This window comes from Ciona intestinalis, chromosome 7 (assembly GCF_000224145.3).
Source record: "Ciona intestinalis chromosome 7, KH, whole genome shotgun sequence".
Classification (NCBI taxonomy): domain Eukaryota; kingdom Metazoa; phylum Chordata; class Ascidiacea; order Phlebobranchia; family Cionidae; genus Ciona; species Ciona intestinalis.
This window is the reverse complement of record NC_020172.2, coordinates 4,387,384-4,405,466: the sequence shown is the minus strand read 5'-3', so window position 1 is coordinate 4,405,466 and position 18,083 is coordinate 4,387,384. Positions and strand designations below refer to the sequence as shown.

General features: G+C 33.6%; 1 protein-coding gene across 1 annotated transcript in view; it reads right to left on the bottom strand.

Moving 5' to 3' along the window:
• Nucleotides 1–236: 236 nt before the first annotated feature.
• LOC100186133 (hemicentin-1) overlaps nucleotides 237–18,083 on the bottom strand; it is a 59,327-nt gene continuing 41,480 nt past the window's right edge. The window contains exons 75-108 of the mRNA XM_018812536.2: nucleotides 17,616–17,787; nucleotides 17,055–17,208; nucleotides 16,567–16,688; nucleotides 16,171–16,303; nucleotides 15,585–15,685; nucleotides 15,012–15,235; nucleotides 14,503–14,640; nucleotides 14,015–14,141; nucleotides 13,662–13,858; nucleotides 13,139–13,273; nucleotides 12,566–12,747; nucleotides 11,963–12,191; nucleotides 11,479–11,595; nucleotides 10,994–11,126; nucleotides 10,506–10,672; nucleotides 10,113–10,284; nucleotides 9,488–9,658; nucleotides 9,069–9,239; nucleotides 8,550–8,720; nucleotides 8,172–8,342; nucleotides 7,464–7,634; nucleotides 7,082–7,228; nucleotides 6,511–6,632; nucleotides 5,994–6,131; nucleotides 5,353–5,487; nucleotides 4,790–4,955; nucleotides 4,313–4,432; nucleotides 3,714–3,848; nucleotides 3,244–3,366; nucleotides 2,935–3,066; nucleotides 2,429–2,557; nucleotides 1,909–2,220; nucleotides 1,274–1,396; nucleotides 237–583 (exon numbers count right to left, since the gene is read on the bottom strand). Coding sequence (XP_018668081.2) covers nucleotides 453–583; nucleotides 1,274–1,396; nucleotides 1,909–2,220; nucleotides 2,429–2,557; nucleotides 2,935–3,066; nucleotides 3,244–3,366; nucleotides 3,714–3,848; nucleotides 4,313–4,432; nucleotides 4,790–4,955; nucleotides 5,353–5,487; nucleotides 5,994–6,131; nucleotides 6,511–6,632; nucleotides 7,082–7,228; nucleotides 7,464–7,634; nucleotides 8,172–8,342; nucleotides 8,550–8,720; nucleotides 9,069–9,239; nucleotides 9,488–9,658; nucleotides 10,113–10,284; nucleotides 10,506–10,672; nucleotides 10,994–11,126; nucleotides 11,479–11,595; nucleotides 11,963–12,191; nucleotides 12,566–12,747; nucleotides 13,139–13,273; nucleotides 13,662–13,858; nucleotides 14,015–14,141; nucleotides 14,503–14,640; nucleotides 15,012–15,235; nucleotides 15,585–15,685; nucleotides 16,171–16,303; nucleotides 16,567–16,688; nucleotides 17,055–17,208; nucleotides 17,616–17,787 — 5,271 coding nt within the window. The 3' untranslated portion in view covers nucleotides 237–452. The remainder of the gene's footprint in view (nucleotides 584–1,273; nucleotides 1,397–1,908; nucleotides 2,221–2,428; nucleotides 2,558–2,934; nucleotides 3,067–3,243; nucleotides 3,367–3,713; nucleotides 3,849–4,312; nucleotides 4,433–4,789; nucleotides 4,956–5,352; nucleotides 5,488–5,993; nucleotides 6,132–6,510; nucleotides 6,633–7,081; nucleotides 7,229–7,463; nucleotides 7,635–8,171; nucleotides 8,343–8,549; nucleotides 8,721–9,068; nucleotides 9,240–9,487; nucleotides 9,659–10,112; nucleotides 10,285–10,505; nucleotides 10,673–10,993; nucleotides 11,127–11,478; nucleotides 11,596–11,962; nucleotides 12,192–12,565; nucleotides 12,748–13,138; nucleotides 13,274–13,661; nucleotides 13,859–14,014; nucleotides 14,142–14,502; nucleotides 14,641–15,011; nucleotides 15,236–15,584; nucleotides 15,686–16,170; nucleotides 16,304–16,566; nucleotides 16,689–17,054; nucleotides 17,209–17,615; nucleotides 17,788–18,083) is intronic.

The following is an 18,083-nucleotide window of genomic DNA, read 5'->3' as shown; positions in this document are numbered from 1 at the left end:
GGAAGATTAAAACATTTTAAAGTTTTTATAACACAGGTGTTCTATTTGAGTCATCTCATGCCTGCTTATAAGTTACTACATATATAACTCTGTCAGTGATGATTTTTTATTCTTTTGTATATAATTCTTTATTTTTTTGTTTTAATGTGTGACTGATAACTTGGACAACCCATTAGGGTTAACTGGGTTAGAGCAATTGTTAGTAAGTGTCTTGCCCAAGGACACATACGCCCACAATGATAGCAGCGACAAGACTTAAACCAATAACCTCTGGGTTAGAAGCATGCACGCTAACCACTTTGCCACCGCACTGGTATGAAATGTTACAGTCTTATAAATATAGTCTTATACAAACGCCCACAATAGTAGCAACGGCGAGCCTTAAACCCATTACCTCTGGGTTGGAAGCGCACCAACCACTGTGCCATGGCATCGACATTATAATATTCCACTCACCCATTTGAAGATACTCTCACATACGATGGTGGACAAGGTGTGTTGAGACACGAGGCTGATCCTCTCTTGTTAAAACACATCTGGTTAGGTAAGCAATGCATCAACCCTTCTGCACATTCATCAATATCTGGCAATATGATCAGGTTATAATAAACTGCTATAATTTATAAAAGATTTCTAAAAATAATAAAAGATTGCTATTTATAACACAATTCTATACAATTTATAATGGACTGCTAAAAATAATAATAGTTTGCTGTAATTTATAATAGACTTCTAAATTTATAATGGATTGCCAAAAACAGCATTAAGTTGCAATAATTTATAACAGATTTTTAGAATCTATAATAGATTGTTACAATTTATAACAAATTTCAAATATTTATAACAAATTGCTATAAAAATAATAATAATTATTTTCTTTTCTAAAATTTATAATAAATAACTAAAACTGATAACAGTTTGCTGTATTATAATAAATTATAAACGATTTCAGAAACATATATACACATCTTGAACATAACATTTGTATTCAAAACCCTCAATATTTTATTCTTTTTACATTACATTATAAAATTCATAAAATATGCTGCACATTAAGTAACCTATAAAGAAAATGGTATTTAAAAAAAAAAGTTATAATAAATTTCTACATAGTTTACTATAGATAAGATTGTTTAATTAATTTATAAAAGACATCTTTAAGATAACATTTTAATTCTAAACACAAAATATTTTGTTAAATTGAAACCTATATTGAAAATATGCCTCACAGTAATTAATGTACATTTAAAAAAAAGTAAATTATTTTTTATACCTTCACAATTCCTTCCGTTAGCAGCAACTCTGTAACCGATAGGACACAAACATTTGTAGCTTCCTAATGTGTTGTTGCAACTGAATTGACAGATGCCCGAGACTTCTCTACATTCATTAATATCTGAAACAAAAAAAAGAGAAATAAAATTTTTGTCTTGGTAACTGCGGTAGGAAATTACTATAAAGGAATGAATGTAACACATTTATCCTCGCTTGGCGGAAAACTTTACAAGTTATAACATGGGTGTTCTATTTTATACAACTAATGCCTGTTTCGTTAACAAGTAACTCTGTAGGAGAACCCATTAGTGACTACTGGGTTATAGCAATTTCCACTAATTGTTTTCCCAAGGACACACATAGTTTATGAGTTGAGTGCTCTATCCAGTGTGATATGGTCAATTTTTTCGATATAAATTAGAAATTACTACAAAATGAAAACGATATAAATTTAGAAATTACTACAAAATGAAGTGTTTCAGTAAAAGGTGACTGTGAACTTATAATTTATAAATTTAAAATAAAAAAACACAAACAATTTGAATGGGCATTCATGCAAGGAGAAACATGCGGAGAAGAGAAAATAAAGAGAAATAAAAAAGGAAATGAGAACGTTCTAGTGCAGGTCACTACCTCTGCATCTGCCACCATGGTATCTGTAACCAGTTGGACATCGAAAATCACGGAATGTGAAAGTAGGAGCGAATATTCTTTGATTGCGCAACGGGACAAGCGAGATTCTTCCATGCTGGGGAAGTAAACCAGGATTCTCTAACACAGGGTGACGACCATTGTTGTTGTTTGGGATTCGGACTAATCCTGCACATGATTTATCATCTGCCAAGTACCGCAACCCAAGAGGGCAAATACATTCAAATGAACCAATGGTGTTGATGCAGCCATGGGGACACGGACTCTCGTTGTAGTCCAGGCATTCATTGATGTCTGTGGGTGATTGTGATGTCATAGTGGTTCGTCGACATGCAAAGCAGAAAGCGTCGAAAAAGGAGAGAGAAGGAACATGAAAGAAAAGAGAGTGTTAGTACACATGTTTCATGCAAAATATGGAGAAAAACATTCAAAAAATAGCACAAAAACAGAAAAATGATATTTTGAATTTTTTCACCCGAAACTGCATAAATAAATATCTTACCAACGCAAGGTGGTTCAATTCCTGAAGCTTTGAATCCTGGTCTACAATCGCAAGTGTAACCACCCTCAGTGTTTTCACATTGCATGCCAACTCCACATTCATGCCTACCCGTGGCACACTCATCAATATCTGAGGTATTTTAACAACTAGTTACAAGTTGAATAGAAAAATGATATTTTTATACCCTGCATGGCAAAATAAAATGTTAATATCAATACAAATAATAATAAACTTTATTTGTCTCTTCGATTACGGTAGCCAAGATTTAGAAATATTTAAAACAAAAAACACAATATAGCGACAAAACAACAGTTGTTAAAACACGCTTACAGTTAAAACATATTTCCATTTAATTGAAAGAAAATAAATGTGGTCGCTACACTCTACCGCACCATTTCAAGAAAAACTTTTTTAAAAAAGAGGAAGTGGGGAACCCTAAAATCTCCCTAGCCCCGCCACTGCATGTACCACTATTTAACATACATATTATATCAAACGCAACGTACCAACACAGACTGCAAACAGATTCTTTTCCATCCCCGTTGGACAATCATCAATACATCTATACCCTCCATCAGTATTTTCACATCTTTGGTCAGATCGACAAGCGTGGTTGTTGGGTCGACATTCGTTGATGTCTGGGTAACAATTCATGCGTAAATTTATTTCATTCGACACAATGTGGTGGTAAGTTTGATGAATTTAACACAATTTAGGGGTATACGATACAATTTAGGTGAAAAACAAACAAAAGTTTTTGAAACAATATTTTGAAACAAAAAAAGACAAAAAAATAAATATGTGAAGTCCCTCACCTATGCAGCGACCACCAGACCGCTTTCTGTAACCATGACGACACTCACATCGATATGAACCAATCGTGTTAAGGCAAACCTGGCTACATACTCTCTCAGCCGAATCAATGCATTCATCAATATCTTTGAAAAAAATCAAAATATTATGAGATTTTTTAATATTCAAGTATTTTTTTTAATATTACAGTTCAATTTTGTGTTATTAGGCAAGGTTTTTGTAAAAATATTTGTAACTACGATTTAAAATATTCTAGCTATACTTGATGATATGCAGAAAGTATACATATCCTGGTATTTAACTTAAACCTTAATCTTTTAATAAAACAAAGAATCATTTTTGAAAAAAAAAAAAAATTATATTTTTATAAAAAAAACTGTTGTTACGAAAAGAAACCAAGAAAACAAATTTCACATAAACAATTTTTGATATTTTTTCTTATTTTAAATATTATTAAAATAAGTTTAAATACCTTCACAAGTTCTTCCATTTTCCGACCTCTTAAGCCCAGCACCGCATTTAATAACACATCGATACGAACCAAGTGTATTGAGACATTCTGTCGTCGGTTGGCAAATATATTGTCCTGTTGAACACTCGTCTACATCTGAAAGTACAAATATGTGATATTTTGTTAAGCTGGGGGAAGATGGTACACTATTTTATTCGGTTTTCTCGTCCCATTTTGTAATACAAATATGTAATATTAACAAATATGGATGAATGTAACTTGCTTTATTCTCGCATGACGAGGCAATGACAGTTACTATAACACAGGCGTTTTGTTTCATACAACTCACGCCAGCTCATGAGTTACCACGTATGTAACTTTGTGGTGATTATATTTGCAATTTAGACAGCCCATTAGTGACCACTGAGTTGGAGCAGTTGCTGTTAAGTGTCATGCCTTATTTTACACTATTTCAAAATAACTGTAAATCAGAGTAGTTTTTCTTAACATAGTTGCAATAACAGTTTACCTAAATTGGTTGCAGTATGTGTTACATACATAGTAATATACAATACAAATTATGGCCACTGTCATTTATATTGGCTGTTATGTAATTTTACCTTCACAATTCCTTCCATCTGGTCCCATATTGAAACCAGTAGGGCAGCCACATACAAACGAACCAGGAGCATTGGTACATGTATGCGAACATGGACGCTGGGTAACACATTCATTCTCATCTAGAAAAAAATTAACTTTATTTTACATAATCTAATACTGTTTTTATTGCTAGGTTTTTCGTTTTTTAAGTCTTGAACCTATAACCTCTCTCTAACCACCCATTAGTGACCACTGGGTTGGAGCAATTGCTGTTAAATGTCTTGCTAAGAACACATACACCCACAATGGAAGCAAGCTTTGATCTCACAAGTTCTCTACATTAAACTATCCAGTGCTCTGAAGAAACACAATCACAACAATAGTGGCAAAAAAATGCGAACTCTTGCCATATACACCAACACTGATCACAGCGGTGAGCATCGAACCCTGTACCCTCTTGCCAAACTTGGCTCACTAACCACAAACCAATCCTTTACCTCTGCAATATCTTCCAGTGTCCTCCAGAAGGAATCCTTCCGGACACCGATCACTTGGCTCCCCAGGTGCGATCTGAACATCCAACTGGAAGCGAAGTTTCTCGAGCACTTCATCGTACTCAACCAATATATCGGATGCAGAAAGTGTCTCAACCAGGAAAGGCATCTATTATTAACATTATTTGTATTTTGGGGGGAGTAATATTGAAACTGTTTTGAAAAACATGTTTTCATTCTCTTTATTTGTCCAATTTGGTAGTAAACAAAAAATATTAAATTATATACTGGAACTATATGTATCAGCAACCATGATTTAAATATTTTGGTTAAAGTTAAAGGAAAAGCTGTTGCAGTAGGGGAGTAAGCTGAGACGTATTTTCATTCTATTTTCTCTTTCAATTTGGTAACAAACAAAGCATATTCAAAGAATTATAAAACCGTAATTCTCATAACTGTAAAAGAACGTTGTTAATTGTTCAATACACTTAAAAAATATGGTATTTAGGCGTTAACAGTGTCCCAGTAATATATACAATGATACAAGATGACATGGAATAACTTACCAAACCTCTTGAAGAGTTGTATGTAATAGTATGGTTCCAAGTATATGGTAGTATGAAACCATCCATTACCATTAATCTATCAGAGAACGCATATAATGAACCAGCTCCTGTTTGTAGATAATCTTCAGTGTAATCCTGTAATGTTTGTATTAACGTATTAGAACTTTACAAGTTGCACTAGTATATGAGAATACATAAAAAACATCCCAGGCCCCCTGGCGTGCCCTGCCATAGCATAGGACCTCATTTGTATAAAATATATTAATGTATTAGAACTTCACAAGTTGCCGAGGCATTTTAGAATACCCTAGTGTGCCTGGTTATAGGACCTCACAAGTTGCCGCAATATGCAAGGATTAAAGTTGACAATCATCTAGTAGGTAATGTCAAAATTGATGAAAGTCGAATAGTATAATTTAAACAAACACGTTTTATTGAAGCTTAAAAATGACCACAGCACGTGTGTTATAATTTTGTTGAAAAATTAAATTTCATTTTGAAAGACTCCAATAGCCTATTGATACTTGTAATTGGTGAAATATTGGTCTGTATTTTGTTGCTACTTATTTGAAACTTTGTGTGATTTTCCCAATAATATACTTTCCGTATTTTTTAGTACAAGTTTGTGTATTTTTTCTTACCTTAATTTGAATATCAGTATTCGGGCTTGTTTGCGGTACAGTGCCCTCTAGTGACACATCCATCTGTAGTTTTCCACGAGCGTTTACTCCATGAACGTGATGAGTCATCTTTACTGTGTCACCACTTGCAAACTCAACCTGAGAACATGAGTCGGCACTTCTAATTTTTTAATGTAAATAATTAAATAGATGAAAATTATTAATTAAAATAATAAAATTATGGCAGTTTAAAGTATATGTTACTGAATACCCACTCACTTTTAGACACAAAAGTGTGTTGGGGTAATGGGGCAAAATTGGCCAAAATTCCATAGGCTATATAGAATAGAATGATAGCGAATATAAGATAAATTAAAACAAAGAAAAGAAGTAATTAGCAACAAAACAACAATAAAAATATGCTATGGGTTAAAATTACTTAAGTAAAAGCATGAAATAAAGCATGATAAATATATATTATATATTATATATATATATATATTTATTTTTGAATGTAAGCATGATAAAGTACACTTACCATAACAACACGATTAAACACACCACTTGTTAACGAGTATCCGTTGTAAGCCCCCTTTATTTCCTTTGCCATCACCCAAGCTATAGGACTAAGTATTGAAACTTGACTCTTCAAAGCAGATCCTGTAATTTGTTAACATCATTGTTATGACATATAAAAGACATATATTTACATCTCCTATGTTTTGGGGGGTTAAAGCAAAAGAAAAAATTATACGAAACCTCTTGCCCGCTGACGAGTTACCATGTATGTAACTTTGTGGGTGATTACTTTTCTGTATGGCTGACAATTCAGTCAATACATTACTGACCACCGGGTTTAAGCAATTGCTGATAAGTGTTTTGTACGACAAGCTTTGAACTCATAACCTCTGAGTTTTAAGGTTTTAAGTAGATGTGCTAACCACTGTGCCACGGCACCAGACTAGACACTACTAATTTGCTTGATAAAGTATTTGCGCATTACCCTTAATAATAATAATAGTAACTTTATTTGTGAAGATTGAAAAACATTTAAACAAAAAGAAAAGATATAATAAAAATAACTGTGATAAAATATTAAGAATGCTCACCAATTGATGGTGGAATATTATCTAATTCCGCAACTATCCTGGTCTTGTCTCCACCAATGTCGGTTCCATTGGCTGATATACCAGATGCTCCAAATGGAATATCATTTATTGTTCCAAACGCTATCCCTTCTCCTTCTCTTGGTCCACCTGCAGTAAATGGTAAATAAATGCCATTTATTATACCTTTATAAAATAATAATAACTTTTATTTTTCTCTTCGATTACGGTAGTGACGATTTAGAAATATTTTAAACAAAAAACAGAATATAATGACAAAACAACAGTTGTTAAAACAAACTTTTATTTTTAAATATGTTTTTTTTAAATTATTTTTTGATCCGAAACAACAAATTAAAAACCTAAATGTTCACTGTTCACATACCATGACAGTAAGTCTCTCTACAATAGCTTGATTGTGTGGCATCCCCTGAACACCACCTGCCACTAAATTGAGGCCGTGGCTCGTTGCACAAGCGACTACGTGTCCTTTCTCCGTTGCCACAAGTTTTGCTACAACTTCCCCACCGTGTCCAACTTCCCCACTGACCATCAACTGTTTAAAATAAAATATGCTTACTTGTGTGTTATATATGGATTGGTTAATGGGCCAATCCAGGCTTAAATTCAACGTCCCTGGCCTCACCATAGGGCCCCCCACTATAATATAGAATATTACTGTTAATAACTTTTAATAATATATTCAATCGTTAATAATATGTAGTAGGTTGGGGTAAGATGGTACATGACTTCAATATATTTTCCCGTCCAATTTGGTAGGAAACAAAGAGTATTCAAAGAATTATAAAACCATAGCGACTTTAAAATAGAATTGTTATTTGTTTAAAAGCAAGATTAGGAAATATGGGATATTATGCAATGTGCTCTTACTCCACACCACTATACAAATTTAACTAGAGTTACACAGATTTAAAAATATTACTGAAAATAATTCCTGAAGCAATGGGCCAAACCTGACCTGACCAAAATCGCACCCACATAGAATAAAAACCTTAATTCAAAACGCATTTTTTTAGGTTTTTGAATTAAACATCAATTCAAAAAATTCAAAAACTTTTTTAAATCGAATTACTTGGACAAGATTGTAGACCACAAGGTTGAAGGTCGGAGTCGCTTCCAGGGCAAAACCTTCCTCCAAACCTGGGTGCTGGGTTGGAACACGAACGATATCTGTTCATTTGTCCTCCACCACACGATCGCGAACATTCACTCCAAGTTCCCCATGACGCCCAATCTCCATTCACTGTGGTATAAAGGATATGTTGTTAATATTAGTATTATTTGTAAGAAATAAAGTCTTGGCAAGAAAACACGGTCTCTGTGGTTTAAAAAAACGTCACCATTCGATGTTGACTAATGCCTAAAAATCAGATTCTAATTTTAAAAAATTTTAAATACTGCTTTTTTAAAAATAATTTACAAATTTAATATAAAGTAAAACAGCACCCACCAGAGCAAGGATCCACGTTACAATGATCGAGTTGTGAGCTTGATCCCGAACATGGTCTTCCTCCATTGAGTGGATATGGCTCCGAACAAGTCCGGATGCGGTTCCTTGATCCTCCCCCACACGATACACTGCATACATCCCATGATCCCCATGGTGACCACTGACCATCAACTAAAAATTAAAGTATTTTTTTTATAATTTTTTTTTAAGTTTTGGTTTTTACCTTTTTTTATAATTGGTTTTTAAGTTTTATAGCTTTTTATCCTGTGTTATACCTTGCAACTATACTAGTAGTTGGAAATATGAACCTTTCTGTGAAAATTGATAACTCATTAGTGATTTCTGGGTTGAAACAAATAGGGTGAAGTTTGTTGGCCAACTGACATACACCCAAAACCAGTACTAAATTACCTTTTTTACAACCAATTACAAAAGCAGTATACCCTACTCTAGTTAGTAGTTACCATGTGCTAATAACTACCAACCCAATTGCCTTTTTATATTTACACCCTGATATACCTGGACAAGGTTGTAAGGCACATAACCTCGACGAAGAATCAAGTCCAAAGCAATCGAATCCTCCACCAGAGGGCGACGGATTGTTACACGATCGATGTCTCATCTGTGATCCGTGGCCACACGTGCTTGTGCATGGCAACCATGGACCCCATATTGACCAAGCTCCGTTAACTGGAAAAATATAACGACTTTTATTGCTTCCTTGAATTTCATTTTAACTGACATCACAGATTTTTTCATTTAAACAGACATTTTGAATTTTTTTTCCATTTAAACAGACATTATATTTTTTTCGTTTTTGAACAAAACATTTGAAAAAAAAACACAGAAGAATAATTGAAGAAATACATACAACAAAATTCAAAAAAAAAATAAAATAAAGGTCTAACGTTTTTCCAAATACACAAATGTCAACTGACCGGCACATGGCGGGGCAACGCAAGTCAATCTTTCGTTATCCAACCCCGAGCATGGAGTTCCACCATATTGTGCTGGGGGGTTGTTACATCCTCGTGATCGTGACCGCGTACCTTGGCCACAAGATACTGAGCATTCCTCCCATGGTGCCCACACGCTCCAACCACCGTGAACTGAAAGATAAAATAAAAATAAAATGAAAAACACACTGAAAAGGGTAAAAAAAGAAAATATATCCGAAATTTAGGAAAACAAATTTGAATGAAAAGTTTTAAGAAATAAAGAGAAAATATATTTGCATTGATAAATGTTTAAAAATGCTTGTGCCTAGAGATTGTTTAGAAATAATTAAACATAAATGGCTTGATGTTTGTCTGTTTTTTGTTTTTTTACAAATTAAAGTTCCAATTAAATATGTTTTAATCGTAAGTGTGTTTTTACAACTATTGTTTTGTCGATATATCCTGTCTTTGATTCAATATATTTTCGCTAAAATAAAGCTAAAGACAAATAAAGGTAAAATTAATATTATGACATCTTACTTGGACAAGGTCTTTGACAGGAATTTAAAATCAGTGCTTCCTGTCACTTAATCGGGAATAGAAGTTATTATTCTTATTATCTTACTTGGACAAGGTCCTTGGTGACAATTCTTTGATTCAACTTCTGACCCGGAGCATTCTCTTCCCCCATTAGCTGGTGGGGGGTTATTACATGAACGTTGTCGAATTTGTAATCCTGATCCACATGTGGTTGAACACGCACCCCATGCTCGCCATCGAGCGAAACCACCATTTACCTGAGGATATAGTAATGCGGGGTGAGATGGGATATCATAAGTATCTATATATTGTATTGTGGAATAAGATGGGATACTATATGGAATAGTTTTCTTGGTAGTGGTGACGATTTTATAATTCTCTAAATATTCTTTGTTTACTACTGAATAGGACGAGACATGAGAATGAAAATATGACTTATACCAACCCCACCCTACTATACGTACGTATATCTTCTTACCCTTATAGTAATGAGTGCCTTTGCTAAATTCCTTCCCATAAAGTTACTTGCAAGACATTCATATTCACCAGTGTCCTCCAATCTACTTGCAACAATTCGCAAGGAATTATTGCGCAACACTGAGAACCGGTCGTCTTGAGGTAACGCTCGCGAACCTTTTGTCCAACCTGTGTAATAAAACTCTCGTCAAATATTGTTTGTTTTTAATAATTATACTGAATTAGTAGGTTTTGTTTTTGCATTATAATCGTCAAAACTTATAAATACCTATTTTACTATTTGGACTTGTTTTCAGTTATTCTTTAAATAAGGATGTATCTGTCAGGACTAGAAAGCAATAGAACATAAATATTGGTTATTTTGAAAATAACTTAAAAATTTCTCCCTTGGAAAATATTTTGCTAACCGACGTTTCAACGACCTATTCAGCTCATCTTCATCAAGGTTAAATCGTAAAATATATTTGTATAAAACATGCAGATACTTACTTATATCAGGGGTAGGTTCACCCACAGCTTGGCAGTCCAACACCACGTTATTCCCAGCATCTGTTATCTTATTCTCAGGTTCAAGAACAAATCTTGGTGCCATCTCAAGAACTAAATTCACTTTCCTATCAACCTGTATTTGAATGAATAAACAAATGTCACAAAAAATAAATTATCAGCCATACATAAAAAATAAAAAATCAAAAAAAATAATCACCTACAAAATTACATATGTGGTAGCTCTAAAGATGTATGTAACAGAACACCTGTGTTATAATGTCTGCCATTGCCCCATTATGCGTGGGTTAATTAGTTATATTCATTTATTTACTTCTTTATCTTCGGAAGTAGGGCATTCACAGTCGTTATGACATATTCCTCGTTTACTATCAATCGAGACAAAAAAATTAAACATGTCTCATTTGAACCCACCCCACTTAACTTTTTTTTTAGTTTTTTTTTAAATACTTAAACAAACGACTTACACTCCCAGCTCCATTAAAAGCAATACAAGTATATTCCCCACCATCCGATATAATGGTTCGGTAAATTATAAGCGACCCGTTTGGGAATTGATGGACTCTGTTACTGCTTACAATTTCCTGTAATATTTAAATACAAAAGTAGATAGTTCACATTTTATGCTTTATAGAAAGTGTATAAATGTATATTTTAAATCCTGTACCTAAAAAACACTGTGACAAAAAACATACATCGTCCAACAAAACATAAAAAATCGTTTAACGGGTATAAACTGCAGTGTATATCTAACGTTTCATTTGCCACCTGGCAAGACTTCGTCAGGGAAAAAATGATTCACAATATGCTTGGTGGTAAAAGTAACAGAAGGCAGATGCTGTATGGCAGACGAAACGTCAGAAATAAACTACATTTTAACAGATTAGCCACTATACAAATATTTACATTATAGCAGTGGTAACACAAAACGTAAATATTCTAACAAATCACCTGGCCATCTTTAGTCCACCTAAAACTTGGGTCAGGATCTGCTTGCACCGGACAATCTAACAAGGAATTGCTTCCAAGTTGATCAATTTGTGTTGGTGGTAGCTCATCTATAAAGCGGGGTGGGGACTCTACTGTTACGAATGCCACAGCCATCCTTGCACCAGCAGGGTTGCGAGCTTCACAACCATACATTCCTGCGTCTTGCCTGCGAACGTTTTCTATCACCAACCTGAAAGAACATAAATATTGGTTATTTTGTGTAGGTATTATATTATCATTATATGTTGTATATAGTAGAGTGGGGGAATATGGGACACCTTTACTTTTTATTTTCGCATCCTAATTGGTGGTAAACAAAGAATATTTAAAGAATTATAAAACTGTATCCTCACGACTCCCATAGACCGTTGTTAATTGTTTAAAACACGATATTTGGATATTATGTGCTAAAAGTTCGGTGTTAAAACGACTATCCTTTACCAGCCATGCTAGGGTGAATAAGTGACATTCATTCAATTATTTATGTACAATAACAAACACACATATTTTTCATTTTTTTCAGAAACATATTTATTGTTTATTGATTTATTTTTTCATAATTACCTGCTTCTCCCAGGAGCATCAGGTGTTGTGGCTTGCCCGGGAACTATCTGGTTGTTGAGTTTCCATGTGATTGTAGGAACAGGAACACCAGTAGCTGCACATACAAGTGTTAATGTGTCACCTGAGTGGATGTTTTGGTCTGAAGGTTGTTCAGTTAGTGTGGGTGGGATTTGGACAAGAACCTGGCAGAAAAAATAAATTATAAGATTGTGAAAAAAAAGAAATTATAGGTTTGATAAGCTAACTTCCCAGCGCTGTGACGCAGTTGGTTAGAAGCCTGCCTCTAAACCCGAGGTTATGGGTTCAAGGCTCCTCCCTGCTACCATTGTGGGTGTATGTGTTCTTGGGCAAGAGAATTAAAGGCAATTGCTTCAACCGAAAGGTGCTTTTACTTTTTACTATGTCAAAGAACCACATTTCCAATAATTTTTAAAAGTAATAAATTTAATAAAAAGTAAATCAATATATAACATTGTAATTTGTAACTAAAGTACAAGACTAAAAACAAATTGTAAAGTCAAAGAATGACAAATGCTACCCTAGATTGACACAAAAAAGCTACAACCCCCTTACATCAAATTCGACAGAATTCCGTCCAGCTAAATTGAGAGCAGTTGCCACATAATGCCCGGTGTCAATTGACCTTGCATCATGTACAGTGAGCGACCCGTCGTTACGAACTCGAATTCGAAGATCATTCACATCAATCTGTATTTAAATAAAAAACAGAATATATTTTTGTTAAAACTTTTTAAAACTGGGATACTTTTGTCTTTGTATAGAATTGGAGTAATATGTTGACTTTTTTCTTCTAAAAGGCATTTTGTTGACATTTTTTGTTTTAGGGGAAAATCTGGTATAAAGTTTAGTATAAGTAGCCTGGTAATAATAATTAACTAAGGTGATATTTGAAAGTTATTCCTAAAAGTGAATAGAAAAACTTCAAATCATGGTTATAATATATCGAATGTCGTTTTCCAGGCACGCAAAAAAAAAACAAGTTACATTTATTCATAAATATGTTATCATAACATATTTCACTATAAATCATAAACTATACATCCATAAATAATATATTATAACAAATTCCACCCACCACTTGTCCATCTTTTGTCCAAGTAACGTCGGGTCTTGGTTTTCCCTCCACAGCGACACCTAGTGCTAGTTGTTCACCCTGGTCGACCACAATGTCAGTGCCGTGGATTGCATCTATGCTCGGTGGTGCGTTAACAATAAGTCGGAAGTAACGAGTTGCCGTACCAGCGGGGTTTTGAGCAGTCACAGAATACAATCCTATTAAAAGTTTTTTTTACGTTAGGATTTTATAGTAAAGTGATTTTATAAACACATTTTTTTCCATTTTAACAGATCTAACAATTTTGTAATTTTATAAAAAAAACTTAATTAAAAAAAATCTTTGTTTATTTTTGTAAAAAATGATAACTTTACCTTCATCTGCCAGCGATACAATAGATATCTGTAGTGAACCATCTTCTGTGTCAATCAATCTTCCATTTTTGCTCCAAGTTATTGATGGGTCTGGATGTCCCTGTGGTACCACTGGTAGCAGCAGAGACTGACAAAAAAAAAGTTATTTAAAAAAACTTAAGTTAAATAAAACCAAAATGATTTGGTGTAGTTTTTGCATTTTTCCTATCGCATTCCTAGATTTTTATAGGGGCGCGAAATATAAAAATTATTGCAAAGGGTTAACAATGAAAAATTTTTTGGAATGAAAATATGTCTCATACTATATAACACATTTGTTTTCGTGTTGGTTATATAAAACGTTAGCAGCAAAACTCCTGACCTATAGCATTCTTTGATTTTTAAAGGGCCATGAAAAAATAATATTTGCAAAAAGTTGAAAAGTTTGTGAACCACCAACCTATATATATATATACCTATACCTAATGCAGTCTAAAGTAAACCCTCACCTCACCAACTACCACAGTTCTTGAATCAGGGAAGTCAGTTTGAAACACAGGTTTGGTGTAAACATCGAGCAGAACATCATGAGAGGCAACTCCTGCCCCGTTCTGTGCCACGCATGTGTATGTACCAACGTCTGTTGTCTGGTGGAAAATTTAAACACATATTTATGTTTATTAACAAAATTAGTGAAATGTAGTTTTTTTTATAGAAATACAGATAATTACTTTTTAAAACATTATTATGTTTTTTTTTTTATTTTTATTTTTTTAATGAGGTTTCACCAAAAATTATCCAACTATTGTAGCACCTAATATTGCATTATTTGTAGTAAAATTTGACAAGAAAACAATGCTATTATATTTTATCTTTAAAAACAAAAGAACATAGCAGAAATTGTATGTCCTACTCTTTTAAATTTTCTGTCATATACAATTTTCATGCACTGGTATTTTGACTCCAATAATAAATTAAAAAATGACATTTTTTAGGATTTTTTTAATCTGCCACTTACTTCTGATGTATATATGAACAAACTGTTATCCGATTGTTGTAGAATCCGATCTCCCAGCTGTACAGCTACTGGTCCTTTCCTCCAAGTTACTGTTGGTTGTGGCGTACCTGATGCTTCACATGGAAGGGAAATGGGGTCGCCTTCATACACCGTCAACTCCACAGTGTCACCTGCAACTGTGGGTGGGACTCGCACTTCGACATCGGCTTCGTATCTTGCCTGGCCTGTGTGATTATATACAGCACTAATAAATATTTTTTATTTTATTTATCATAATTTTTCCCCAACAAATTCTTTTGGCTAAAATTTTCAAATACATTTATTTAAACAATACTTTGTCTTCTATGCGATTGGACACTCAGAGATTGTCAACTCTGACATTTTTTTGCATAAATTTTGCTTCAGAATTTTCATAATTACTTACTCAGTCAAATTACACATACCTGCTGGGCTAAAACTTTAACACTAATTTTCTCATATCAAAATATTTAGAAAGATATAAGTCAAGTGACAGATATACATATATATATATATATATGAATATACATGTGTGTATATGAACATATGAAATACCTGCTGGGTTAAGAGCCGAACATACAAACAACCCATCATGTTGGAGATTAATTGAAGTTATAACCAAACCATGCGCTATGTCTTCCTCTACACCCGGTAAACTAATAAAGAAAAGTTGGTTTAAAATTAATAAACTTTGGGGGTTATTAATATTACTTGGAAAAAAAAGGTATTATTATTAGTATTTTTATTAATGTTATTTCTTTAAATATTAAAATTTGGTGGAATTTCTTTTTGGGGGTTTTGTTTTTCCATCAGGGCCCAATCTTTGGGTCAATTCTCTTTAAAGCCGACTCCCCCCATTGTACGGGTCGTGTCTTTACGCACACTTTTGTTTCTATTAGAAGTTTAACTTAATTAAAATAAATGGCTCGTTTGTCCGTTAGGTGTAGCGACCACGCTTATTTTCTTCCAACTAAATGTAAATATGTTTTTAACTGTAAGCGTGTTTTAACAACTGTTGTTTTGTCTCTATATCCTGTCTTTTCGTTTGAAACATTTCAAATCTTCGCTACTGTAATCGAAGAGACAAATAAAAGTTATTATTATTATTATTATTATTATTATTTTATTTTTTATATCTTACCCATCAATACTATTCCCATTCATTGTCCATGTAACTGTTGGAGTAGGTGTGCCACTAACATCACATGGGATTCGTAAATATGTATCTGGTTCCCTTGTGTATTTGCTTGGTGCGTTTGATATACTGGGTGGTACTGTAAAAAAACAAAGCAAATTATATAAAAAAAAATTAAAGACTTCTGATAATCAATTTTTTGTTATTGAACAATTTATAAATAGATATATATTATAACTTTTTAAATAAACAACAAATATATAGTAGGGTGGGAGGAGATGGGTTATTCTATTTACCATAAACCGTTGTCAACTGTTTAAAACACGATCAGGATATTTGGATATTATGTGCTAAAAATGTCCCGTCTTCTCCCACCCTACTATATGTTACATAGTACAGTACCTTGTACAAAGAGGGAAATATCTCTGTAAGCAATTCCAGCAGGATTCCTCACACTACATCTGTAGTAACCTGAGTCACCAATAGAGGAAGATGCAATGCGTAGTGATCCACTGCCCAGGAGGCTGCAAGGGATATTGTTGGACTGTTTATTAAACAAATTAGGACTGTTCTTAAAAATAATTGAATTACTAAAAGAGCTCAATCACACTAACAAGTTGCATGGTGGCATGCTAAATATGGAAAAACTACTATTGAAACAAGTGACATAAAATAAGAACTTGTAATAAAACAGAAACCCCTCGTTTAAATGTGTACTATTCGAAAAAATAAACCTCTAAAATTTACATCATTTGTTCTGTATATTTACCATGATTTGTGTTAATATTTTTCTAACTTTTACAACGATTGAAATAAACACAGTATTTTACCCCCTTATTATAAAACTGTTTTAAAATAAAAAAAAACATTTGTTTTTGAAAATAACTCACGTGAAAGAAGGGTCCGATTCAACATTGAGATTTATCCCATTTCTTGACCATGTGACCTGAGGTTCCGGTTCACCGCTCACTTCACAGTCCAAGGTCACGGGATTGTTCACGGTTACCGTGACGTTCGTATCACCAACTGCTATCACGGGAGGGACTGGAAAAGTATAAAAATATATTAACAAACAACAATATTTTCGCCGTTTTACAATCAACCAGTGTCATATAGCGGGAGAGAATAAAAGAAACAGGGGAAAATATTGAAAAAAACATTAGTTACATTTTATTTACCCTGTTTTGCTATCAACCAGTTTCATATCAATGGAAAAAAGAGGGAGTGGAAAAAAAGTTGAAAAAAATATGAGATTTTGTAAGTAGTGTGGACGTGTGGTATATTTAGAGGTGTTTATGTAAATAGACATTTTTATTGTGGAATGTATAAAATATTTGGGTAAAGTTAACTATGAACTAAAATGTCAAAATAATATTTGACAAAACTAATTGATCATACCCAAAGACTTAGCGAACACTGTGTCTTGTCAAAGGATAACAAAAGAAATTCACCTTGTACAATGAGGGTGATTACTCTCCTTGCTGATCCTGCGAGGTTGGAAACGAGACAAACAAATCTTCCCGCATCCTCCACCTCCACTCTCTCCACCAGGAGCGATCCTTCATCTTGGAAAGTATATCGAGGAGCAGTGAAGAGGAGCTGGCTGTCTTTCCTCCATGAAATCTGGGAACAAAATGAGGAAGGTATAATATATAATAGGGTTGGGCAAAATGGGACACCTTTTTATTCTACTTTTCGTCCCATTTGGCAGTAAACAAATAACATTCAAACAATTATAAAACCATATCATCACGACTGCCATGGACCGTTGTTAATGTCTAAAACACGATATTTTATATTTTGAGATAAATATAGGGAACTTCGTTCTACATAAACAAACACTGCTTGTTCAAATCTACAAACCACACCTATTTTTGGTTCGGCACACAAAAAACACAAGTATTTCTTAAGCTACCGCA